Source organism: Centroberyx gerrardi, chromosome 11 (assembly GCF_048128805.1).
Source record: "Centroberyx gerrardi isolate f3 chromosome 11, fCenGer3.hap1.cur.20231027, whole genome shotgun sequence".
NCBI lineage: Eukaryota > Metazoa > Chordata > Actinopteri > Beryciformes > Berycidae > Centroberyx > Centroberyx gerrardi.
Window position 1 is genome coordinate 27,599,568 of NC_136007.1, and position 27,929 is coordinate 27,627,496.

Genomic DNA, 27,929 nt, shown 5'->3' on the forward strand with positions numbered 1-27,929 from the left:
TATCTTACATTAATTCACGCTGTAATACACTTGCTAATTGCTGCATTAATCTTAGGGAACTTTTTAAGGACGGGGGAATTTAAAAAATAAGGTGACTGTTGTTGAGAGTAGCAACACATAGATTAAAAGCAAAGCACCCACATCCCAAAACTGAGTCTTAATCACATTAATTTGCTTGGAGAGCTGTTTAGAGTTAATGAGGTTAAATGAGTGATGTCATCTGAAGAATATGCCGTTCAGTCTTACTTTCAGTTCAATTAAATAATCAAAGTAAAATGTAGCATTGGCCACAAAGTCTCATCGGGATACTGTTGGGGAAACACAACTTTCAACTTAGTAAGCTGTTATAATAGGCCGGTTGAATGAGTGTGATTGTGCAAAAATCTAAATATATTAAGACAAGACCTCTACTTAACAATAGCCAGGGTCTTTTATTGTGAAAAGTACTTAATATAAACAAGAAAGAAACTCCCTTTGGATCCTCTACTCATCCAGTCAAATAAACAAGCATATAGATAGCAGGCTCTAGTGCCCGTTTAGTCCAAAGGCCAGTAATTCCAGTATCCATGAGGCTTTTTCTCCTGCCAAAGCCAGCTGCACAGCGAGGGCAGCAGATCATTGTCCCTGGTGAGCTCCGGCTAACAGGCAGATTGAATGGAGCCAACTGACCCTGCAACACTATTAGCCTCATAAATTATTTTATGGAGCAAAACAAAGTCTTACAACAAAATGCCCATGCAACCAAAAGCCACATTTCTGCATTTGCCAAAACGATCCTATACAGAAATGTTTCTGGGAGAATCGATTGCATCAAAGGCTGGGACAAAATAACTTTCACACGCATTGTGAGCGAAATGCCCTTTTAAGCATAATAAAAAAAAGGTACTTTCAAACAAATCCACCCTCACAGGGAGTAATGTTTTCACCAAGCTTCACTCAGTTCAGTTCACGCAGTTTCAGAAAAAAAAACTTGCTTTTACTGCTTATACAATTGACAGGAGTTGGACTTTAGCACAACAGGCTGTATTATTCATTGTAATCAACTCTGGTACAGTCAAGGCTGCCACTCAGTATCAGAAAAAATGGACTGAATGGTGCAATGCTAGGCATTATCAAAAACTCCCACTCAGTGACTCTCAAAGTGCTAAAGTGCCTTTCAGGTATGCAGTCAAGGCCCTTCTCTGCCACCTCTAAAAGTCTCTGTCTGCCATCTTTTTTACTTCAAAAACCAAAAGCTCTTTGTTTCCGGCAATAGAACTCCCTTGCAGTCTGCCAGTTGACTTTATTATGCCGCATATGACTAATCGGTAACAGTTTTCTCTTAAGCACATTCTTGTGTGGAAAGAAGAATTTGAGGGCCTTTGGCAGGGAGATTAAGGAAATCAATTTCTGTGGCCTCAGATATTTTTCTACCTAGAAATCTTGGCGGTGTATTTTTGATAATAGCTTTAATTAAGCCGTATTCATAAGTGTGATGGATTATGGAAATACAATACAGCGTAGTCCCTGAAAAGCCCTCCTGTGCCAAACTTTGCACTGGTCAAAATGGTACAATTTACCCCGAGTGCAAGAAACCGATAATTAGATTAGCTTCATGTATACACAGAGCAGTTGCTAAAAACTTAAGAACTAAAGAATATAAATTATACCAAGCTCAATATGGTTTATACCTTCTAGTCTTTCTCATTTTTATTCCTATAACTGCTATTCATGTATAACAGCTATAGTAGACCATCAACACATCACCACCAATCAGTCCATTCATTTCCTATAGAGTTGAGCAACCAGGGAAACTCGGCCAATGTGTTGACAGTCTATAAACTTGAAGAAAAGTTGGCCACAGCTGAACTTTGTGGTCATCGCCCGTCAACAGCCAATCAGATTTCCGCGCTTCCTTGTTTCCCTGCTGATGTGATTTCGCTTCATGAACAATAGTTCTGCTTGGCAAGTGCAAAATAAACGAGAGGTTGATTACAACCATTCAAAGCTTAGTACAGGAATAAATGTCTCAAAAAACGATGCTTGGGGAACGGTTGCATCCATCGTCATGTTATTGAGTTCAATCCTACCTAATTAGCGCTTTCTAGTTCGCCATGTTAACTCATCAAAATGATGTAAGGTCATGACACGAAATCACTGTGAGCGTGTATTTAAACGTATAAATGCATAGCGTTTTTTTTCTTGGTCAAAACGTACACAGATGCAATCAGAGCCTGTGACGCTCTCAACAATCGGTCAGAGTGGAGCCAAGTTGCTCGCAGTGTGTACAAGCAGTAAAAGTTTATAGCTCTGTATTAAATAAAAACAAGACAATTACTCGCGCATGCATTATGCTTAAGTAAATTCAAATTAGCATATTGAGTAAAGACAATAAATAATACAGCGTTGCATACAAATGAAAGGCTTTCTCATTACAGTTTTATGTCCTATTAGCATTACGTGGGGGTCAGCTACAGCAGCAGCTGAAGAAGTAGAGACATTATGCAGGTGGGATACCCTGACATGAAACTTTCTGAAGCGGTCTGGGAGCTTCAGAGCTTCCCACTGGGCTTCCAGCAGGACAAAATAGCAGCACGGCTATAGATGGGACGGGACGGGGTAGATGGGAGACACGTGAGGAACCCTTGGGTGACTCCTCATGCTTTCAGCTGTCAACGAGTCCAGCTGCTGCTCTCCGGTGTCAGAGTGGCTACCGCCGGGCCCTATATTCTCAACTCTTGCATTTTAGATGAGAAGTTAATGTTGAATGACGCCGCATTAATAACTGAAATGTGCGACGGTATCCCTTACAGGAAAGAAAAAACTCCCAAAATAAATTCCTGGCAAATATACAGATATCACAGCCAAAACTGAACCACAGAAAATCCTATAATAATACTATAGGAGATTAAAAAAAAATGAATAAATAAATAAATAAATATAAAGTTCAATAAGGTCACTCACTAGTACAGATACAGTCACAGACACACTATAAATCCCTATAGGAATATTAGTTATTTTCTTGTTAGCCATTGTGGTGTCTATTTTTAAATGATCCTGTTTTATGAAAAAACTGTTAATTGAAATTCCATTATTAGCAATTTCGTAGGTAAGAGTAGGCGAGCTTTGGCAAGAGAAGGTGTCACTTTTTTCAGTTGGTGGATTTCCCCATTTTGTGATTATATTCTTGGTATGTAATTGTTGGGCTTTAGAGAGAAATGTAGAAATGGAAAGTAAAACAAGACGGCACCACAAGATAAAAGGATAAGAACAGAGGGTAAAAAAAACAAAAAAAACAGCGTAAGTGACATCACATAAAAGCAAGTCCATACAAGTTTTAAGAAGTGATTTAAAAGTGGCAGTCAGACAGTCTGCTGTCGATGCAGATGTTACATCCACATCACAAATGGTTTATCATCATTAGTGTTGCTGGTGGGTTTTCACAGTGGCCGACTTCGGTTATTGCCGTGCTCTCGCTGACGTCGTTCCTGTGCTCGAAGGCGTATTTCAGTCAGGATAGCAGGTGTTTTATCCAGCTGCTGCGCTCCTTGTTTGTGAGAACAAGGCTCTAGCTGCGCCGTTCCTCACCTGCGCTATTGCGCCCCAAATTGGGCGTCGCCGTATAATTTGGCCGCGGTTCTCGCACAGCTCAAGACTTCACAGAGCAGTTTCGCAGCTTGTGTGACTGAGCATCTGTACATAGTTTCACTACATTACAGGAAAGCAGTTGTTAAGGCTTTGTGCTGCAACATCTTCATAGAGACTTGGCTGAATTTGTTAATTCAGTTCAATATCCAAAACTCTAATACATCAGCTAAAATGATGACCCACAGACTCTGACTATTATAAAACTCATCAGTAATGTTTGCTGGACCACTGACTACTTGTAGAATGTAAAACAGCCGGCCTTGTTCATTCTCCCTCATAAAGTTTCCAGGGAGTTTAGACTGAATTAGGTCTGACTGTGCAGCCAAATGAGGCTGCAGGCTACAGTGGAGTGAAGTGCGTGCAGCAGGCACCTTGCCTAATGAAACACCTTTTGCAGAAAAAGAACAGCGCTGCACTGTGGACTTCAACATATAGTGTGTGGATTGATTGATTGATTGATTGCCCTTTTGTTGGGCAAGTTGCACCTTAAGGATGTGACATTTGAATTTAAAATGATTGACATAATTGCTCAGAGAAACAATTTCAGTATGATAGAATAATACTGCATATTCTCATAACATCCTATGGATGTATAGGCACCAAAAAACACATTTTAAATTTGTTCTGAAGTCAATGTACAGTGGCAAATTGGGGCTGTAAAATGAAGATATTGTAAGATGTTTGTTCTTATTTATAAAATAGATTATGGATGTGGTAACCAAGTGTTATCACATTCAGACACCCTGATGATTTCAATTCAGTATTTTTAAAATAACTGATAAATCAATGACAATGACCCATTCATAGGCGCACATCATAAGATTTTTTTTAACTACTTTCATGTTAAAATAAACAAAACTTTCCATCAAATAATCTTCTTTGTTCTTATCTACCTCCAATGTTAAAACATACTGCAGGGTGTAAATGCCAATAAACAATTACTAGAAATCTACACTATAATTTCTTGACATTAGATACTTAAATGTGACAAAATTGCCACAACTCCGACCACAGAACACTTCTTACAACAAGGATCCTACTCCAATCTATTGTAGAATAGCATTAAAGCATTATCACAGTGCTAACAACAGATATTGACTATAACGGCTCATGCATGGAACCTTGAAAACACTCAGTGTATCCCAAAACCACATCAGGATGTTAGAGAATAGCACAGATCATGCTATCAATAAGAAATGCAGTTGTTGAACTCTTTGCATCGTAACAGAGCGCGTCTGCTCTTTTGCCATGAAATCCACAGTTTTGCCATGAAATCCACCTGAAATCCACAGGTCGAGCTTGTTGAAATTTTATGTTTTTTGCTTTTACTGTTTTTAATGCATGAGGCGAATGAGAAGTTGAATGCATATAAATGCGGCGTTAAAACAAACATTAGCATAAGTTCACAGTCGAGGTCAACGCGGGCAGAACAAGCGAGCCGGTCCTCATCGTTGGCTTCAGTTGGGTTTACTTTGAGCTTCCCAGCAAATCAAACCTCTAACTACTTTTTACACCCATGACTTTTTCAGGTTTAAGGAGGCTTGGGGTGTGTTTTAGGAGATGGATTGGATTGGATCATTTGTTTAGTTATGCGCTAGAAACCTTTAAAAATGCATGGGGCTGTCTTTGCTTTTCCTCTTAATAAAGGCGGTGGTATTAAGGGGCTGGGGGCGATGTTGTGATTGTGCTTGTCTTTTTCCTTGGATTTTCTGTCGATGCAGTTTGAGTGTCTGTAGGTGGCGCTCTGTTCTTTGTCTGTTCAGCCATGGTGGCTATCACTGCTCATGCTAACTACCCAGTTCTTCTTCTGTTGATTCCAAACAAACCGGAAACATAAAACGCATCACTACCAGACACCGAACAGCAAATGTAGAAGCTTTCATGAACTGGATATAGGTTGAATCACTGTTGTGTTAAATCAATCAGTGATAAAGGATGAAACGGACATTTATTTATATGAAACTGCTATTAGTTGCTTCCTACTTTAAGAGACTGAAAGCACCATGCCTACACACCCCTTCACCCCTTCACCCCCAAAAGCCTTGCCACCACCAAGCGACTATTCATAGCTAATTATGAAGTTGCTAGTCTAGACATTGTCTGCATGCATACAGTTTTCTCAGACAAAATCTGTCTATGTATCCATGCATATTTTCATTTTCTTTGTTTGCAGCTTTTTAGTCCTGTACCTTTCCTATCTTGCCGGAGTTCTCAACTTTAGTGCTCTACTTTTCCTAGTCTCAAAACGCAACCACGGTGCATTGAGACACCCTCTTCTAGTACTGTACGTAATTAACTTTGGTCTGTGGCTTTCATCAACGCAAACTGTGAAGCTTGGCACAGCCTAATAGAGATACAGCCTGTACAATGAATGCAAAAATATGGGGCTCTGTCACAGAAATCAGACTCCTGGGAGAACAGCGTGATAAACCGCTCTGTGTTTTACTTGAGCTGCACGGAAGGTGTCTTTACTTCGGCGGTGTGTGTACACGTGAGCGCATTAGCATTTGTGTGTGTGTGTGTCTGTGTTCCTATGATGCCTGTGGGGAGCATTGTGGACACACCGCATCTGCATTTGGCTATTAATTATCAAACAAAAAGTGCATTATTTGGCCCATGCTCCTCCTCTTCTTGCAATTACCCTCCATGCTTCTCCTTCTCTTACAATCACCCCGGGACAGCCTCCGCCTCGTGGCTCCTTTGTGCCCTGACTCCTACGGCTTATCGTCGGAAGAAGAACCATTGAAAATTAAAGGGCCTCTAAAAAATAACAAGCTTTTTTTAATTGCCGGACCTGTTACGCTGGATTCAGGACTAATTGTGATGCAGTTCATATTCCATTATAAAAGATAGATCTGCCATACATATGTATTAGGTGTGCTCATTTACCGGAATGTAGGAAGTGAAGGATACATGACACGGCTTCACCTCATAGAACTCAGCTCTGTTTAGTCATTCATTCAGCAGGGCTATTGTATTTGCAATGAGTGTACACTTATCTCGCGGGAGTTGATTTTTATTTGAGGAATACTTAATAATGATAGCGGGAGTAATAATTCAGTACTCCTGCTCGGAGAGCACGAAAAGAAAGGAAAGACCAGTGAAGGCCAACCGTTTAGGCAGCGTGCTAAACTATGTGCTAACCAAACAAGGCCGTAATATGAGACAATTACTCCCATGTTGATTTGTTTAGCCTAAAAACAAAAAGCGAAAAGAGAGCAGTAAGTTGAGTGTTGCTTTGGCAGACACAGAAAATGCAGCCTTTTATATTCAGATTGGATTATGTTTAAATTGATGTTTTTCACATTTTATTTTGATGCTGTCAGTGGTAGAGGAACAGTGCTTCCAGTTTGGCCAGTTCATCCAGTTTGGCCAGTATGGCTGAGCTGGAGCAGAAATATCGCTGTCAGAGACTCGATAAAAGAGGTGGTGGTGGTGGGGGGGGGCACTGATGCATATGCTAATTCCCAGTTACAGCCTAGGCAACCAATGGCAGTCATGCCTGGGAACCCGAGTCCCATAGTAACCCTGTGTGTTTGCCTGCCCTCTGCCCGGTGCACTTGGGGGCAGCGCAGGGTGCTGGGTGCTGGGTGCTGGGTGCTGGGCGCGGAGCGGTTCACTGAGAGAGCAACAGCTGCTTCCCATCAATATTAACAGGCGGCGGTTAAAGTTGGGTGCCCCCAGCGGTGAGTCGCCGTGCTCTCCGGGACCCCCAGGAGCCTCTGCAGCCTCTCCACCTTGACAGCGCCATCATCACTTATTTATCCAACACCTGTCAACCCCACCCCACCCCCCCACCCCCCCCACCCCCCCACCCCCCCCACCCCCACACACACACACACCTCGCCAAACAGTTGATCTCACGGCTGCCTTTCCAAATTCGCTGAATTGCCTCTGTGGCTTAATCCTTCTTCCCTCACCCCCTCCGCTCTCACCTCACAAACTGTATGTGCATGTTAAGTGGAACAAAGGGGGTGCGTTTAAGCGTCTGGCACCAACGCCTCATTGGAAATTATTTAGACTAATGTGAAAAACTAATGGCAGTGGCATTACTCAAAACAGCCCGCACTCTGCTGTGGAGGCAGACTGGATTGGCTGTTTCCCGAAGATAGGCACATCTCAGTGGCTCTGGAGGTGTTTTGTGGAGCGTTGTCGGTGGAGCTCTGTTACCACCACTGCTGCTGTAGTTCAAGGCTGCTCAAACAGAGGAGTGGAGGGGTAGTATCAAACATTTGTTTTTCAACTGTTGACTTTCCATGAAAAACGGCAGCGCTGCCATTGTTTTGCATGAAAAAAGGATTAAGGGCCTCTCTGACAATGAGCACAACCACCGTTAATCAGTTAGCTCACGCATTTCAGTCTCTCCCAGCTATAGCTTATGGACTCTATTCCTTTTTGCGTGGCAAAAATAAAGCGGAAAAAAGAATGCATGAGGAGGAAGAATAGATCTGTCAAGAGAAATGCATCTCTGAATAGCATTTTCTGCTTTATTAGTCATACTTAATAGCTTTGAAGGAGCTGTGAGGGATGCGAAAGCCCTCTATTCCAAATCCATAACTTGCGGCAAATAGTTTTTGTGATCAAATAATATCATCTGACAATTTAATTATTCATAGAGGGGGCCCCCTTTTCTGTTTTCGGATGCCACTGTGAGGAGGTAGAAGGAGGAAGAGAAAAGAAAGGCATGAACAAAGCGCACACAGGTTGAATCACATTGTACGCTGTCATTGGCTGAGAGCATAACAACATCTGTAATCTTCATCAGACTAATTATCTGTGCCATTGTGTTCCTGCACTTTCCTTCCACTTCACTGCAAATTTCACTGTTCTTTTGGAGCTTTTTGGGCTATTTTAAAATCATCCTTTTGTAGTGAAAGGTACAGCGTGTGAGTGAGAAGTCTGCATACTGCTATAGGTATGACGAAATAAATGCAAGTAAAGCCACTCTTTCAAATTTGGATCTTCTTTCAGCTGTACTCACGTTGGATGTCGATGGTGACGGTCGCGTCCTTTCCGTTAGGCGCCGCCTTGTTTGAGGCCCGACAGGTGATCTGCTGGCCGGTCTCGATGTTGGAGGGAGACAGGTAGAGCGTGCTGACTGTACTCTCCCTCCTTCCATCGCGCAACAGAGTCTGAGGAATCAAGGAGAAAAGAAACAAATTATTCAAAAAGTGCTATTCCTGCATTAATTCATGCAAGAGCACCGATTCATGGCGTAAACAAGCAACTTTGGTAATGGCCTGTTTGACCTCGAGTTTGCGGTGTATGAGAAGTAATACCTGATTTATTTTCGCCGGATAGTCATGGACCATTGAAACGGAGTTAATTGAGTGTCTCTTAATTAATTTTTATTTATCCAGGGAAGGTTTTATGAAGCGTGCATGCTCTTTTTTGAGCAATGCCGTGCTTTAAATAGCTAGATCGTTTATTCATTCTCGGGGGAAAGCTGGGTAGTTCCCATGCTTTCGTACCTGGGAGCTGCCAGTAGAACCTCAGTCTTCTACTGTCACTCCCGCTCATAAGTGCTTCAAACATTTATTTCATTTACAGGTTCTTATTCCCCTTCGCTTAATCCTGCACTTCACTGAACCCTCTCGAGGCCGTGGAACGGGGCTGGCCATATAATAATCACAAGTGTACAAAGTGGAGACACCATTTAGCCAATAAATCCACCTCAAAGCCTGGCAGCGGCAGGAGAACGAACCTTGCCGCCAGCTGAGGCAGAAACCACCTCGGTGCCATAGGTTATGGTAAACAATTTAATGCAGTACAGAACTGAATATTCCTCTGCAATTCCAAGTTAAAATGAAATTCACAATTAATCAGTTGGTGCTGGACAATTGCTCCGAAACGAAACACAAAAAAAAAAAGTCTTTGATTGTCCATAGTCTTTGAAGAAGCTTTAAATCCTTCAGAATTTAAAGCTTTTCATACTGCACATTCTTTTATTCAACCCAGGGTTGCCTGTCCCATTAAATCTGGGTTAATTCAGCTCTTAACCCTCACCTTAAAAGCGTTTCACAGACTCCAATTTCAAAATGGATTAAAAGGAATATAGTTAGTCAGAGCAACGTTAGCGCCCCTATTTCAGAGTTACTCCTCGAAAGTCAAGTAAATAAATGGTTAACTGTTTCCAGTGTGAAACAGGGTTTGAGTTCAGAATGAAATTTGTATCATTTTTGTGTAAAAAAAAAATGGTCATCGCTATGGTGATGTTTTTTGTTTTTTTCCCCAAGGGTCGTGTTTAAGTGCTTGCTTTACCGCTAAGGTAACTAGCTAATTCATACTTTTTGATAGCAAGTTAATACTGGTGCATGCTACCATTTAAATTGTTAAGAAAGACATCAAAAGACCGCATGGGCGGAGAAGTCCACCCAAAATAAACTGGATGGTTTTCGTGTGGAAATAAGAAAGTGCTCAGCAAACTCTGAAATGCAAACGGGAATACCAAAAGGTCAAAGATAAGTCCTCCTTGAGAGTAGAAAGGAAAACCTGTTCTTTTTTTTTTTTTTTTATATGGATCCGGTTATGTGTTAATCCTTATGGGAGCTATGACTCCACAGAAAATGACTCTCTGGCTGTGAATGAAGAGCAGGATTAGGAGGACGGAGAGAAAGACTTGGTTCCTGACATCAGCCATTCTGAACTGTTCACCAAGGAGGAGGAGAGAGTGGATGCGATGTGTCTTTGTCAACAGTGTTGGGCTCCACAGAACACAACAAACACATATCAGTTTCAAGGACTGAAACCTTCGATATTCAATCTTAATCCTCTCTCACACACATACGTATGCACACCATATTAATCAATTTTCTCTTTAGCTCCCTTTTTTTTTTTTTTACTTTTTGGGTGAAATGTTTAATAATGTGTTTTATATTCATAGACACCAGTCACAACCCAAAGGAGGAGATGCTTCGAGGAATACAGCACATTTTTGGTTGATTGCCACCAAGTTATCATTGAGAAGTTAAGTGTTGAGAAAAATTAACATCAAAATCATCTACATGTCCCTGGTGCTCCATGCTAACACTTTAGCATACACTATGTTGAGTGATAGTAAGTGACTAGCATCCAAATTAAGAAGATTTACCTTTTAGAAGTAAAAAGTTGTTCATGGTTTTTATTATATGGCCTGAAGATTACTTTATTCAAACAACATATAGGATGTAGTCAGGTTTCATAGTGTATACTTAAGTGTTATAGCATTGAGGCTACTATCACTCAACATAGTATATGCTAGTGTTAGCATGGAATCTACTATCACTCAACATGTATGCTAAAGTGTTAGCATGGAGCAGCAGAGTGAAGGATCTACTGGGGACACATGGATGATTTTGGTGTCTATCTTCTCATCACTTGACAGGTAAGTTGACAGACGGGACAGTCTCCCAATAGGTGCTGGGTGAAGAAAGAGAGGAGAGCCAGTGGACAGAAGAGAGGGAGCATGAACTCACTTCACCATGCTGGGACAGATAGGCAGCAAGAAAACCATCTTCCTGTACAACTTCGTAAATCTAGTAACGCTCTTTTGTTCACTTCTAGCTTCTGTTAAATCTCAACATTTTGCCTAATTGTTACATGCACAAAATCACTTCCTATCAAATATAACACTGTAGTAGATGTATGCAAAAATCAAGACTTAATAGATACATGCAGAAACAGCTTCTTGTTTCATTGATACACACAATGGATGAAGAACTCAGCTCCTGTTTAATCTCACCTCAACCATCAGAACATGAAAACAAAATACTTTCAATTAACCTGATCCTGTGCACGTTATTTGATTTACCTGTTTTCATTTGACTCTATAGGGCTATGAAATAGAAAAAAATTGGAAACAAGGGTGTTATCAATTCAGCTTTGAATCACCAAGCTCCTCCAGCAGCGTCTCATGATTCTTTTCTCTCTATTAATTTTCCCACTGAGGTCAGCAGGAAATTAGCTGGGAGAAAGAACTATTTGCAGTTCATGCCAATATTAAAGCCCCAGCAAAAGCATGGATACAATGAAATGCATCAAGGCTGTGGACATAAAAACCTGATGTCTGATAATGTGTATGACTTGCAGATTTTTAGAGATCATTTAGAGAACAGCATTTCACATGAAACATGAAAAATGACAACATGACTGCTTTTAGTTCATCCTGTTTGCTTCAATAATAGTTTCTCTGAAATGAAACATATACAGTGTGGAGTCCCTCAGGATAGCTGCTTTGGTCCTTTGCTCTATTCAGCATCCACCAATGATCACTCATTAGCCCCGAATGAAGCAATTATCGCTGCATGCTGATGATTGCACACTCTGCATGCCCTCATGTAATATTCAAAATCTGAATGTTATATCAGAATGGGAGTTAAAAGGGTTAAAAGGGCTTTGGCACTCCAAGGTGTTTGTTTTCTCAAGCATCCAACACCAGTGATCGAAAATTATTCCTCAAAACAATTGTGCTATGTAGTACAGTAATACGTTGAGCAGTCTGTGCATGGAAAATAGTTTCATCAGTCCATTATAAGTCAAATGAAAAGTTTTTACTTGGTGAAAAAGCATCATTCGGTTGCGTTTTTGATCACCTGCCATTCATTATTTTCCCCCCACATATTTGTGTTTATTCTTTTCTTCTCATTATCTCAGTATGATCTGTACAGTGTGTGGGGTGCAGTTTTGGTCTCATTTGCACTCCGTATATATCTGAAGTTTGTAATATTGCTAATGTTTTGTGGATCCCGGAAAAAATAGCAGTTACCCTGGTGATAACTAGTGGGGATCCAAATAAATAGCAAAACAATAAACAACCCATTATCTGTAGTTCATCTGGTATAGCTGAAGATACTCGAAAATTGAAGTGGACAGGCTGTTATGGAGCGATTGCACATCCAAAAGAGTGCGGTCGCCAAAATTACAAACAATGTGACGCTGTCCAAACTAGAGCTTACTGGAAGTGGACTTCTCAGTGACTGGGCATTCAAGTATAGAATTAATTACAGAGGCAGACATTGCCTAGACAAGGGGTTTGCCCTTAGCCGGGTTTGGCAAAAGCATACAAACAGCTGGCGGTATGAATGGAGTTCCTCCCATGTGTGTAAATTGCATAGTTCAGAGGGCATGTTTTGTTCCTTGGGTATAAAAGGAAGAGGAGCAAAGGCATCCAAGTTAAAAGCTGGCGCCTCATAGAACAAGCTGGGTACTTTAGGTGTATCTATATTCCAAGTTAAAGTTGTACTATGCGAGATTTGTATGTACAAATACACCGATCTTAGCCTAAATCACAAAGAGAGGCTACAATAGAGAAAATCGTCCCATCCCAGCTAACAGAGGCACTGTAGATTGAAATGAAACTCAGGTGTCGGGTATGGACACTGGTGGGAAATCTTCTCTGTCCACGGGAAGTAACAAATTGAAAGAGCAAAATCCAAGAGTGTCTCCTACAAGAGAAAGCCGGACTCACCAGCATCAGATCTTATGCCTCTGTCTCTCATAAGTCGCTGAGTGCAAAAAAAAAATAAAAAAAAAAAAAAAATAACCTTGGATGATACACAAGCACTCTGGACAATATTGATGCCATTTGCAGGCGAGTTCTTTGCCTTCAAATGATCATTTTCTTCCGGGGCCAAGCCCACAAGTTTCAAAGTTCTGATCTAGGGAACCAAATTTCTTCTTGGATCTGAATCAGAAATATCTTCGCATAAAGGGAGAAGCCAGGGCAACAAAGCAGAGATAGAGAATCTGTGAGATAGTGCAATTATCGCATATAACCGTGAATTCTTAGGCCAACTGGGAACCGCTATAATCACGGTCTGCCTCTCCTGACACACACTTTTCCACATGGGCTGGGCTGAATCGGCCCCACTGGGAAAAATAGGCATAAAGTACGCTTTTGGGGCATGGATGGGCATGAGCATCCACTCCCTGTGGTGCATCTATGTTGCCCAGTGTAAAAAAAAAAAGAAAAACACAGAACAATGCTTTCTTTGATGGTGAATATTTCTACAACCTGCCTGTCCATATCTGAGAGCCGCTCCAATCCCCTGGGAGAAGGTGTCCTGAAGGGAGAGCATTCACCCCAGCATTCATCACTTGCAGGGCCTTGTGTGACAGAAGAAGCCATCGGGGAATGGAGAGGCAAGAGAGCACATCCTCTTCTGTGTGTTTATTTGAGCCGCTCTCTGTGCACACTTGTCATTTTGATTCGGAGATCTGCTTCTTAAGTTTGGATTTCATGAGATTACATCGCTGTGCGTCCACACTCGGCCTGAAAACGGCTGTTCTGCGTCTCGGGTGACTGTTTTTGTTCAAATCCGTACTGGCACTACTTTTCCCGCTCTCAGCAAAAAATCCGACCTGTCACTTAATGCATCCCGGTGTGAGCGTATGATGAAACTCACAGTGCAGCCACAGCCTACGACACGGCATCTTGTTATCGGGCCTATTTGATGAAAACGCTCCGGAGCCAGTAGCACTGTGAAGAGATCAGTGATTCATGTGGTGATCACATGTGGTGCTTCACTGACCATAGACCGTCCAGTAGCACTTCACACGAATTCAGGTTTGTAACACATTCCTAACACCCAAACAAGAGCTTTGTATCAGCTACATGCCATATTCATGAATACGGATTCAAGCCTTATATCAGTTCTCATAATGTGGGATACAGGAGTGCAGCTTATAAAGCAAAATATTCAAAGCAAAAGTCCAGCTGGATGTTGACATTTTTAAACTGAAAAACATGCCGTACAAATATGAAACTTGAAACTGCCTTTTCACACATGCTGTTTGCTGCTCCATCACTTTGTTTTCTACTCCTTTCAGCATGCTTTTCCCCCTTCACATGAATACCAAATGGAAGCTGACACAAGGATTGCATCACTTGTCATGAGTGTGACATGCAACAGTTTAAAAGGCTCTTGTTCGGGTCATGAATATGCTGCTGAAGTTTACCCCCCCGCGCGCACTCGCTGCCAGCCCCGAAATATTTTCTATGCTAGGGTGAGACAGCGACATGAAAATACTTGTCTTTTTGTTCTGCGGTTGTGAACCGATCTGTGGAGCTCCTCTCACTGTACAGATACTCCTACAACGTGAGAGAGGTTAAGAACTCAATCTCTTGCCTCCCGATCCTGATCCCGTCACTTCACACAGGTTGGAACCTTAAAACTCACGCCTGGAACGGAACGACTGGACGTGTAATATCAAATATGAAAAGACACAAAAAGAATGACAAAGTGATGAATGGTGCTAATAACAGTGTGTGATTACTGTAGTCTGAGCCTACATCCGCTTTACCCTGTTGTCTGTGAGGATGCACTGGTACATATATTTTATTCAGCGTGCACAAACAAATCTAATGCTAAGCAAGTCAAATTTGGCAGAAACGCTTTGCGACGAGATTTAAATTCTATTATCATATGACAATCCCTGATTACTGCAAATAATTCAGCCTCATAAATGTTTGCTTTCCAGCTTCGTAATATCTGCCTCCGACTGTTTCGTGGTAATGGCGCTGCGTTTGAAGAAGCCGCATCAGGAATCCCCTCAGATTCGGTTAATGTGCAGTCCGTGCTCCTTCCTTTATTGACTAGTTTCAGGCAGCATGACGAGCGCGTTAAGTGTCAATTAAAGGGGAATGCTGCCCATTTTCAGTAGTAAAATGCTTTCTCTACCCCTCGGGGAGTGGTGTGATCATAGGTGAAAAGTTCAAATCTGGGTCAGGTCACATGAGCAGTTTATGTACCGCTGATGCTAATTTGGCACTCCTCCTTTTCAGTCCAATGCAATGTCAATGGGAGTTTGGATCTAAGATGTGAACACACTCTTTGCTGTAAAACAAGAAGTATAAAAATAAGTGAATGCAATGTTACCACCGAACTACAGCCTGCAAGATTACATTTTGTACACAAGATTAATAATTACGCATTTCCTGTGAAACAAAGTGTATGGTCATGTGGATAGTTAAGATGCAGTTTTAACATCAGATGTAAATGAAATCTAGAAAACTGGTGAAAAGGGAGTCGTAGTTGTAGCTTGCCAGGCCATAGTCAAGATTTAAACTAAAAAAAAACTTGTTCAAGTAGCGGATAGAATACTGGACGGAGGACAACAGAGGTATCAAGGAGTAGAAAAACCTCTGCTTTTTTTATCTGCTGAACAGGCTACTGAGAGGTTGATAGGATTTAGATCAAACACTAGAGCTGCTGCTGGGCTTGGCATGATGCAGGAAACAGGACAACAAATTGCCACTGAGGCAGCAATAGAATTGTTGTTGGAGGACATACTGTTGCTTTTCACCACATATCAACAAGACCGTAGAACACAATATGTTTTTTATCCATTAAGAGGTTTTTAACTGGTCACAAGTCATATTTTGAATTTCCTCAAACACTAAAAAGAGTTGGACAACTAAGTGCATGCATTGTAGTTACATGATCCTCTAGCGATCCTCTTGCACACGGCTGCATTTATATATGGCAAATGATTGACACGAAGCAAGCTATTTTAATTCTTAATGATCTCTTCCTCAAATAGAGGCAAAATCAATTTCGATCCCAAATATCTATCATTCTGCAAACCTCAGATGATTATTTAATCAGTGAGAGCAAATGCATACATACATACATACATGCATACATTACATTACATGAAACACTCCAATGCACTAAGAACTCACCCAACCTTCACTCTCCCAGCAACCCATTTACAAAATGGCACGTTCATACTGCCATACAGAGTGATGTAAAGTGGCATGTATGGAATATTAATGAGGGAGGATGTCTCTGCCTTTAATAAACATGTTTAAGTGTCTGGACTCTGTCTAATTTATGGGCTTCTAATGAATCAAGTGAGTGAGCACGGGCTGCTCTCCAGTGACCTGCCGCAGCTAAGGCGGACCCCAGAGCGAGTTGAATTTCACCCAGATTGCACACGTGGGGAATATGCCTTTAAATGTGCCTCTTCACTTTCTCTGTTTCCAGCCCAGGATTGAACAAAGTGAACAAACCGCCCAAGAAGACATCCATAATTCAGCAGGTTGGAACGCTTCCTCAATTTTTTTGTCATGTTTAAAGCATAACGGGAGCGCTCCGTCCTGCCCTGCGGATCAAATTAAAAATCTCAGCTGTCATTAAATTGATATAGCAAACCTTCTTGAGGACAGGTGTTTGAAGGAAGGGCAAAGGAACAGCGGAGGGAGAGAGGGATGCGGTTTCCTCTTTAAGGAGGGAGGAGAGTCTGCCTTTCATCATGGTTCGTAAAAACTTGATCTTATAATCAAATGCACTTCCTTGTTGGCCGGTCCAGAGCTTGATCTGGTTTGCTTATCTGATCTCATCCAGCAAGAGTTTCCAATATTTGAAGCCATTAAAAATTGATTTTAAGTGCTTGTTCTATACTGATATATCAGAGATGACTATCATGTTAATCATGGCAAACATCTGCTTCGGTAGCATGAGCTGGTAAATTTTGGGAGAAAGGGTTTTCGTGATAGTGTTTTAGATTGTTTACTCTGTAGGTCCTGCTTTATGATTTACAAAATGAGAGTATATAGATCTTAGATTATCAATTGTTGCTCTAAAAGGAATGGCAGACTAACAGAAATACAGCAAAATGATACATAATATTGATGTAAAGCAGGGTTGTATTCGTTTTCAGCATACGTATTTATTTATTTATTCATTTATATTTTAAAGTTGTTTTTTTTTAAATGTACTGAATGGTTGTTGCTGTGAATCTGTCGACTGATAGAATGCTTTTATATCGTGAACTACCTTGCTTGGTGGCCATTGTTCGTTGTGTTTGTGGAATGGAGAAAAAAAAAATCAAATCATAATAGAGGTATTTTGAAAGAAGCGTTATTAAGAGCTAAATAATATCATAGACATAGTAGCAATAGCCACATACAAATAGCCAACAAATTCAATCACAAACTCTATTTCTTATGGTTATTATACTGCATGTCCAATTTTGTCCTTTACTTAAAAAGCTGAGGTGTCACGGTGGAGTGTATGAGGAAGAGGCAAATAGATTGGCTGTTGCCCTCTATTTTATGGTTGTCAACAACAGTTTATTGATTAGATGTCTTGACAACACTCTTTTTTTTACAGCTAAACACACAGACACAGATGCTTGTCAATAGACTCCCCACTAGAGACAGCGGGAGGATAATTTCTCTGCATGAGTGGTGTCATCACTACTCCAAGTACTCTCACTGAAGTCAACATCTAATTCATCTGATATGACAACACGCCGCATCGGGCCCAGTTTTACGATGCTGGTTGGGCATCGGCACTGGGCCGCAGGGTGATCTAATGGTCAGAGAAACCAGACCCAATTTCAACAAGCATCCACCCTGCTGAAGTGTCCTTGAGCCAGACACTGAATCCCTACCAGCTGCAGGACTGCTGTCCTGTAGCTGACCCTGACCTCTGACCTCCCTGTGGAGGGGGGCAAGGGAAAAGAGAATTTACTATGAGGATCATAAAATATCACATTATTATTACTAAAAGCCATTGCACACCACTGTATTATGAAAATGCGAAAATCAACATGTACATTTTATGTAATGCTGAGTAATGGCTGAGTAATGGCTGTCAGTTTGTTTTGGGGTGGGCTTCCAATTTATGTATTCATAAAGTGCTACTTTGACAAGCTACGTAGGCAGCTACAAGGCTTAATAGAATGAAATAATTACTTCCCTGTCTGCCTGGTCCACTAGCTGGTAATTAAGTTGTGTACATTTTGAGGTGATTGCTATCCGAGACCATAGGCTTAACCAGACTGTAACCTATCTGTGATTAACCAAGCTGCAATATCACATTCAATTTACTGTATGTCCTAAATGTACAGGAATTTGTCTCAGTGACACTGGTGGGAAGACATATCAATAATCTATATAGTAACGCAATAATGACATGGTACAAGGACAATAGGACTCTAGACAGTAGACTACACATATTACTCTAAAATTATACATTCAACGTTCACTTACTATTTGCATTCAGTTAGCACGGTATGAGTACAGCTGTAGCGGAGGTGTCCAGTAGTTCATTGGACAAATGTGCCATGAGGCAGTTAAACAGGATAGGATGAGGTGGAAGGATGAAATAAATTATGCACATTATAGGCCATGGATCATTCCTGAGGCTGAACATTCCATTTTGGGCAAAGCTTAAAGTTATACAAAGCTGTGCAGACAATGTAAGTGCAAGGGTAATAATAAATAGTATGGTAAAAAACAACAACACAGTAACAGTGGAAGGTTTTTAGACAGATCTGTAGTGTGGAGAGGAGGAGTCTAGAGATGGTGGGTTGTGCAGGGGCTGAGTCTCATGAGCACTGGTTGAGTAGGGTGAGCACTCTTGGGAAGAAGCTGTCAATCCGGTGTTGGGTGGTCTTCAGCCTAATGGACCACCACTGTCCGTAGGCCGAAGGTTTTTAAAACAGATGGTTGCCTGGGTGTGCAGTGTTGTTACCAGTCCTTGCTGCCTTTTTGTTCACCTAGGCATGCAATTCCTTTAACGAGAACAACTGGCAGCCAATCACCCACTCAGTAATGGCAATGGTAAAGGCAACACAATGGATCTTGTCCTTGGAACAGATGGTGGTGGCACGCAACCAGACTGTGATAAGGGACATGAGGATTCTTTCAACTGTTAAACTGTAAAAATTGGATTAGCATTGGTTGTGAGATGTTGAGCTTCTTCAGTTGCTGCAGGAAAAACATCCAGTATTGGGCTTTCTTGATTAAGCAGGAATTGTCCTCCCATTTAAGGTGATGGTTGGTGATGTTGGGCCGTGCAAACTTGAACAACTCAGTTGAGTTCACAGTCGAGCCATTGATTTTCAAGGGGTTGTGAGCAGGCTACTTCAGAAGTCACTTCTCAGCTCCACAGTTTTGACTGTGTTCAGCTCTTGATTGTTGATGGCGCTCCCTGACACGAGCCGCTACACCTCTTTCCTGTACTTGGTGGTGATTGGGCCCTCCAGGGTTGTGGTGTCCGAAAACTTAAGCAAGTTGATGAAGCTTCAGTCATTGATGTGCAGGGGAGAGGAGGCAGCACACATCTGTGTGGTGGAGCTGTGCTCACATCGAGAGGGTCTGACAGGGAACTTGAGAACTGCACAAACTGGCTTCTATCTGTCAGGAAGTCAGGTATCCTCCCACAGACTGAGGAAGTGTCATTCATTTGGGACAATCTATTGTGTAGCAATTCCAGGATGATGGTGTTCAATGCAGAAATAATATCAACAAACAGGATCTTGGGGGGGCAGGATCCATGGCCTTGGGTGTACTGGTGTTCCAGGACAAAATATAGGCCCATGTTGACTGAATCCTCCATTGACTAATTTACCCTCTAGGCAAACTGCAAGGGACTGAGAAGTGGATCTATGACATATTCGAGATAGTACTAGGCAAGGTCTTTTTTATAACTAAGGTCCATGTCACTGGTCTGAAATCATTGATGTCTTTAACTAAGGGTGCTCCGATCGATCGGCCACCGATCATTATCGGTCGATATTCGTTCTAAATAATTTGAACGGTGGTCTCTATAAAGGCCGATCAGAAGCGCCGATCAGATGACGCAAAACACGCGAGACAATTTCTCTACGCGCTGCTAAAATGGCTTCACCGGTCTGGCAGTTCTACCAGGTGTCTGAAAAAGACAATAAATCTGCAAAAATGTTAGGGAGAGACAAGTTGGGAAGAGATCCAAACAGAAGTAGTCTCTTTGTGCGGTCTGTCTCTCGCTCTCTCTCTCTCTCTCTCTCTCTCTCTCTCTCTCTCTCTCTCTCTCTCTCTGTGTCGCGCTCTCTCTCGCTCTCTGTCTCGCTCACTCTCTCTCTCTTGGTCTGTCTGTCTCGCTCACTCTCTCTCTCTCGGTCTGTCTGTCTCGCTCACTCTCTCTCTCACCGGACCCGTCTGTTCGCCTCCCATTGCACACGTGGGCGTGAGGGATATTTTTTTTTCCATGCCAAGAAGACGACCGACTGAATTCCCAAAAAGAAGAACCAAGGGTTATTAACGTTATTCGGAATACAGCTGGGTTTCCGAGACTAGCAGATCAGCTGTATATAGGCTACTGTAGGTGCTAGTCAGTATCCACTGAGTGGACTGAAAACGTTAATATTTACTTTTTAACTCTGACCCTGAATGTTTTCTCCCTCAATCCAGATTAATATTGAAAAATATTTTGTTATGCTGCAGTTTTTATAGTCTCTAAAGTTGGAGTAAATTGATAAAGGCCCTGTGTTTTCCGTCTATTGGAATTGATTTTTGTTGCCTCAGTAGGCCTATATATAATTTATTGTTCTAACTTGGTGTGTTGTGTTAGCTTTTATTCTAAAGTTTTATTTATTTTATTCCACAGGGAAGTTATATTTGTTAAGCTCTAAGCTGCTCCCAATAACCAAGTGTAGGCTGCTGGTTTAAGTTGTGTCTCTATGAGAGAGAGTGGAATATGTTGCACATGTTGCCTGCCAATAAACAGTTGTCAATTCATGATACTTTCTCATCCCTTAATTTTAATACTTAATATACAATGTTGTTAAGAATAGTTAAATAAATAAATAATGCTACATGATGAATAGAAGGCTTCAAATAGACCCCGTGAACGGTGATCGGTATCGGTCGATACTCTTCCAGCGATCCGTGATCGTTGATCGGCCCCAAAAATCCTGATCGGAGCACCCTTATCTTTAACCTTTCTTAGGCACAGAAACAATGATGAAATATTTAGTAAAGTAGAAATGATCTTCACTAGCCTAATGGACAAGGACTGGTTAAAAATACTGGTGAACACAGGGCCGCCTGTGGCTCCCTGGTGAGGCTCCATCAGGCTTTGTAGCTTTCCCGATGTTTTGCTGTTGCAATAGATTTTCTTCTTTATCCTCTTTGATGAGGAGGCGGAACAGGCGCTTGCAGGTGGCGGTTGCTTGCATGGGTGAGGTTGAAGGAGTTTGGAAGGAGACACTGTTGCTCAAAAAGGCAATAAAAGGAGCCTTTGGCAAGCGTGGAGGAAGGCGCGTACATTTGCATGGAATGTGGTGTGGCCATTACTTTTGCACAGAAACACTAGTTATAGATCACATTGAATTTTGGTGACCCTAGCAGAAATCATCAAATTTGAAAACCGTTCAGAAATCTTCTAAACTGAAAAAAGTGCAGTGTTGTTCTAGTTCCATACCTTAGAGTACATGGCACCACTCAGGACCAGGCCGTTGCGGATCCAGATGATGGAGGCGGCAGGTTTGGCATTGTCAGCATGGCATGTGAGGTTCAAGTGATCACCGGCCCGTAGACTCACTACTGGGGCACCCACTATCACCGGGTCATCAGGAGGAACTGTGGAGGGAGATTGTGATGAGTTTAAATGAAATATTAGTACATTTGATGATTTTGTGGACATCGAGTACAGTATGAATGTTGTAACACGCAATATGACTGAGCAAGACTGAAAAGCATGTTCAAATGCCAACAACAGCCAGATTGGTAGTAACTAGCCACCATGTTAGCTTCCTAAATAAAAACAAAACAAAACACAAATTAAAAAACATCTCAGCCTGTACACACACTTTTAAGTTTTTTGTTTTTTTTACTTTTTAATTAGATACTTTTCATGATTTTGCAACTGTGCACATGCACTATACACATACACAATATTAACATAATCAACAAAACAACAATAACAATGTTGTCAGCCAGGCCGATATGAGGTTAGAGTTCCTATCAATAGTATGACATGGCAGAGTGATCTAATAGAACAATCAATTAATTAATTCAGTTAATTTGCCCTCTCAAAGACAAGTCAAGAATCATTTTCTTGTGAACCCATACTAATTCAGATTTATATCAGGGTGACTTGGGTGCATGCCCAGTCTAAAAAAGTCCAAAAGTAGTCTTTGTAGTCCCATGCCAACTTTCTGGAGGGAAGGGGGCTTTGAACTGTGATTTTAGGGTCCTAATCTAGCCTTAGAGAGCCTTATACAGAGGAAAACATCTCTATAACTGTTCACTGTATGCACCCAAAGCTAAGATCCTTGAATAGTTTTCTAAATATTTCCAACACTTGGTGTTCGCAATTTTGCATCCCCTTGAGGTGTGGATTTGACGGTTTTAGAGCTGATAGGTTTTCCATACTGTTTAAAGCTGAAAGTGTGTATGAGTCCTAAGGCTCTGTTACTTAGTGTAATCTAATTAGCACTTGAGCTAACAGTCGTTTACAGTAAAGAGTTTTGTTTTTAGAACAGAAGAAGAACTTTATTTGCTCATTTGTCAGCATCAGCTGTGCTATCACACTACTCTCTGGGAATGAAAAGACACAGATGTAGGCACGAATCCTGGGATCTATGCTTTTTCTCACCAGAATAGCTGTATCATAATGGTACATGGATATGATTTCAACTCTTGGTTAGAGTGCATGATGAAGTGCAAAGAAAGTCATCTTGCTGTAACCCCTCAAATGGAATATAAATTTCCAGTTTGTGCTCAAAATTGTAGAGGTATTGTACCCATGAAAATGCCTTTTTTCCATTTTCTATCTATGGTGATCACTGTGGAGTGGAGTGTCTGACACCACCCAATGCATGCTTGGTTTGCTGTTGTTGAAATGATGAATGACTGTATAAAAGGATGTTTTGAGTAGAAACTACCTCCTAATTCAGGAAAACTAAGTTCAAGTTCAAGTTCATTTATTTAAATAGCTCTGTATCAGAGGCAGGTCTCAAAGGACTTTACAGAGAAACCGCAATTCACAACAGCAATTCAACTGCCCATATCTACCATTAGACTGTGAGCATTCTCAATTTCCATCTGAGGTCTCATGCAGCATAGACCAATTCCACTGTGCTGGAGCTACCTCTAAGTTTGACTGGAACTATATTTTTCAAGTATAAAAGCTGTCTTTGCAGCTAATTTCCACATTGATGGCAAGCAAATAAGCTGTATATAACTAGGATATATAATATGAGCAATACTAAGTTGTTCCATCATTAAAACTGACTATGTTGCAAGCATTAGAAGGTTTACATCCCACTAAGTTTAATAGGATCAACTCTATCAGTAGCATACAAATGCAGTTTTTCATCCCTGGTCCAAACGTTGCTCAATAAAAAGCCTGTATACCAAGGCTGGGATCAATTCACTTCCAATGCAGTAAATTCTGGAAGTAGATTTTCTCTAAATGAAAAAATATGCAAATCTATTGCCATAACAGCTTCTTATATCCAATCTATGAAAAATAATTGAGAATGAAGCCCGTCATTATTATGTGGATTGCGATTTCAGATTACATTCTGAATTTAATTGAAAAGTGAATTGACCCAAACCCTGCTGTGAGACATCACACATTTGGTGATATCTTTCTTATTTTAATTCCACCTCCGAAATTAACGCTGTATGCCACCGCTAACTCCCACAGGTGAGTCATTACTCGGAGGCAAAAACAAAAAGAAGACAACCAGCAACTTTGTCGGTTTCCTTTCATGGATGGCAAAGAGGTCAGGCGAGTGAAAGGAAAGCCGTGTAAAAGAGATTGAAATAAACTCAAAGCGAAGAATGAGACAAAAAGAGTGACAAAGCTAATGGCAGAAGAAGCATCGAGGCTGCTGAAAGGCACTGATTACATTCTTGTATGAAACTGGATCTGATCACCCTGGATTTTATTCAAACTTGAGTGAATTATTGATTGAGCACTCAGCTCATTAGGTAGCAGATCTGGGGCAAGCCTAAATCAAAGGCAACATGCAGATGGCACATCCTGAGTGCTTGGAAGAAAGGAAGGGAGAAATGGAAAGGAGAGAGAGTAAGAGAGTGATAGAGAGGGAGAGCGCAAGTTCAAGACGGCGTGCTCTCGCCCTTTAAAACTCAATATGCACTTCATTTGCAGTACATTACATGAAACAGTGAGAAGACACCCCTGCTACCATGTTACACAGCCAGCGAGGAGCAGCAGCTTCCACTTTATTTGGCACAATGTTTTCTCAAAGGGTTTTTTTCTTTTTCGAGGGGTAATTCAGGGCAGACACCGATCCAGACTGACTGTTATTAAGGTATTTCCGTGCCAAAATCATCTGAGTGCGACAAACGGATTTGTATTCGCAAAAAACAACTATTTTTGAAAAGTGTAACGGATGATTTCTGAAAGTGTAAAAAGATTTGAGCGAGAAAAATGGATTTGTCCTCGCAAAGAACTAGTTTCAAAAGTGTAATAAGTGATTTGCGAAAATGTAAAAAGATGCGATATCGCCGCATGTATGATGTCTATATTTTCAAAGCGCGCAAAGACTTTTGGCAGCGTTTACCCTCCGTACCCCAGCCGAAACGATTTGCGAGCGCGTGAGCAGTGCTTTGCAAGCGAGGAAGGAGGCAAGACGCAGAAATCTGATTGGTAGAACCTGGTTCTTCTAACCAGTCATATTGTCTTTCATTGACCAGCGTGCTCTGCACTGATTGGATAATAAATACGCCACTTTGGAAGCGTGGCTACCGACAAATCAGTAATCTCTCACGCTAACATCCTTGTGGCAGTATTGATTGTGGCCTCACATCCAGCTATATTGTGTGTACAGAGGACAAAGGTATAGTAGTGAGCCCAATGGCATTCTCTCATCACTCTTGTTCTACTGATTACAGCCCCCTCCTGACAAGCTGCAATTGGTGGCCATCTTCACACACACACACACACACACACACATACACACTGCAGCGAAGCCATTTGACACAAGGTAGAAATTAAACCTTCAAAACGTAAAAAGACTTCTCACTCATCTCTAACTTGCTCATCTCTCCTCTCTCTCTCCAGTAGAGACACATACAGCTTCGTTATTGGCTTCACTATAAAAGAGCAGCGGTCCCTTTATGAGCGGCAGCAGTTGATCTTTTTTGCTTAGACCGTGTTGGAGGAGGATGTTATGATGCATATGGTATATATCTTACTTATGTGGGACTCATTAGGGTCACATTTCCCAGATTTCATGTACCTTGACCCTCTGCAAAGGCACCTACGCTTCACAAAACGAGGCCTTTCTACATGAGCTTCCCAGACAAGCACTTGGGGTGTTCGTTAAATCACTTATGTGTGTGTTTTCCCCTCGAGGAGACAGATTTACATTTTGGGGAAGTTACTTGGCTCTGAATTTGGACAGTGTAGAAAATGTGAACAAGCCGTTTCCAGGGGAAGTTATTTTTTTGTGGAATTGGGGTTTCAATGTGTATCCCTTTTAAAAAGTTGAGCCTTTAAACTATGTTTGATTCTAAAAATGTGGACGTTTAAAAAATTGGACAGCTAATAATAATGTAGCAAACAGGCTAAAACATAAGATCAGATTTTACAAAAATGCCATGCAAAACATCAACTACTCACAAGCATATTTGTCCATTTGTGACTGTAGTAGGCTGACCTACTGTTAAGTATATATGGACATGATAAAGTATTAATTTATGACCACTGTCGGCTGAGCTTAAAGTAGGCTTATCCTAATAACATAAATTATGTTGGATGTGTATTCTGCATTTTCCTAGTCCATCCAAGGAAATGCATCACAATTTGGGCCACACACTAAAGGCTTTTCTTAAATGATGAATGCTATTTACCTGCTTGACTGTTTTTCATTTCAGTACTGCAGAAAGGCTAATAAATTTCATCTGTTGGGCTGAAGTGGAGGAATGTGCTGTGGCCTAATCAACTTCTATGAGAGGTAAATGGAAAAGAGGACTGCAACAACATGCCTGCCTGCCCTTGCAGCCTATGTATGTATTTCATAAGCACTTTCAAAATAAAAGTCCTAACATGTATACCAAGTGTTTACCAAATGTTGTATACAAAGTGCAAACCCCCCCTTGAATTATAATTCATGATGTGATACGCCTCACCAACATGCACCAATCAAATCCAAACTTTAGATTTGAATACAGTGAAGGGCAATGTTTTTTTTACATAAGATTTTTTTCCCCTGATTACATTACTACTTATGCCAGTCAAGCAGATTCATGGAAAGAGCATGATTATTTTTAACCAATATCATGTCAGCATAAAATAAGTCAGTAATTTCACATCCACAATAAAATATAAAGCCTAAATATTTGTGAATAACAAATGCAGAAACAGGCTCTTTATGCACATTGGCTACTTGCCAAAAATAGCAAAGAATCAGTGTTGTTAATTCATCTTTTTTAGAATATAGCACCATTTATGATTCGCTGCTCGCTGCTGACCTTATCTTGCTGTCACCAAGACATTTGCGCAATAGAATAATTTTTTATGTTCATAAAATAAGCTTGAAAAGAGCAAATTCACACTGTATTTAAAGTGATAATCCACAACTTTTTCATATAAAGAAATGTCTCTTTGGCGACTCTGTTGCAGATTGATGCCATGCAATAGAGATTCAACCTATACCAATATTCCTGTATATCTTTGTATGTGAGCAGTTACATATTTCTGCACACATCTCTGTATGTATGCTTCTGCCTTCTGTAAATGCGAACAATGCACATTTGCACTTCCAGATTCATTTCTGTCTATATATGTTCCTCCATCTGTTCACTTTTATTTATTTATTTTACTTAAAAAAAAAAATAAGAGAAAAAAAAGAAGGGAAAATAAAAAAAGAAAAGAAAATCTGTTAATGTGAACAGTCAGTGATGCACATGCACCTCAAACCTGTAAATGTGTCAACAAAGACTGTCTTTATTCATTTCTTTGTTGTATTATTCTACATTTATTTGATTGTGTAACTACTTCTATTCTCTTCAGCACTCTCTCTGTTTGTCTTATTTCTTATCTATATCCTCTCTGCTGCTGTGGTGACCCAATTTCCTCACAGGGGCCATTTAAATTCCATCTAATCTAATCTAAGCTAATGAAAATTTTCATTTGGGCCATAGAGTATAGCAATTACATGGCTAGACATTTCTTAGCCCTGATACAGCCTCTTGCCTCTCTTTGTATGGGATTCATGGATTGGATGCTAAAATAAAGAGTGGACACTATTAGAAAGTTTTAAATCTTAAGTCTTAACCTAACAGGTGTGTATAATTACTGGTGAGCAAGAAAACATTTAACTAGGGGATTTTGACATGCAGTTTGACATGAGAAAACTGGGGGAACTGCAGGGAACTATATGCCAAATACTTTCATATTTGGCTAAAACTTTTGAAAATATTTTGAAATCAATCTGATCACTGTGTTAAAGGGGCAATAAGTAGGATTTGTATTGCACCATAGCACAAAATGACCATAATATATCTGCAGGGGGCTGATAGGGTTGTTGATCAATGCCAATGACTCAATGATAGCTGAGATTTCTGGCTTTCA

At 40.9% G+C, this 27,929-nt stretch overlaps 1 protein-coding gene across 1 annotated transcript in view; it reads right to left on the minus strand.

The window, feature by feature from the left end:
* Nucleotides 1-27,929, minus strand: part of LOC139931375 (kin of IRRE-like protein 3) — a 78,717-nt gene that overhangs the window by 28,893 nt on the left and 21,895 nt on the right. Inside the window, exons 4-5 of the mRNA XM_071924865.1 lie at nucleotides 21,801-21,958; nucleotides 8,609-8,759 (exon numbers count right to left, since the gene is read on the minus strand). Of these exons, the coding sequence (XP_071780966.1) occupies nucleotides 8,609-8,759; nucleotides 21,801-21,958 (309 nt within the window). The remainder of the gene's footprint in view (nucleotides 1-8,608; nucleotides 8,760-21,800; nucleotides 21,959-27,929) is intronic.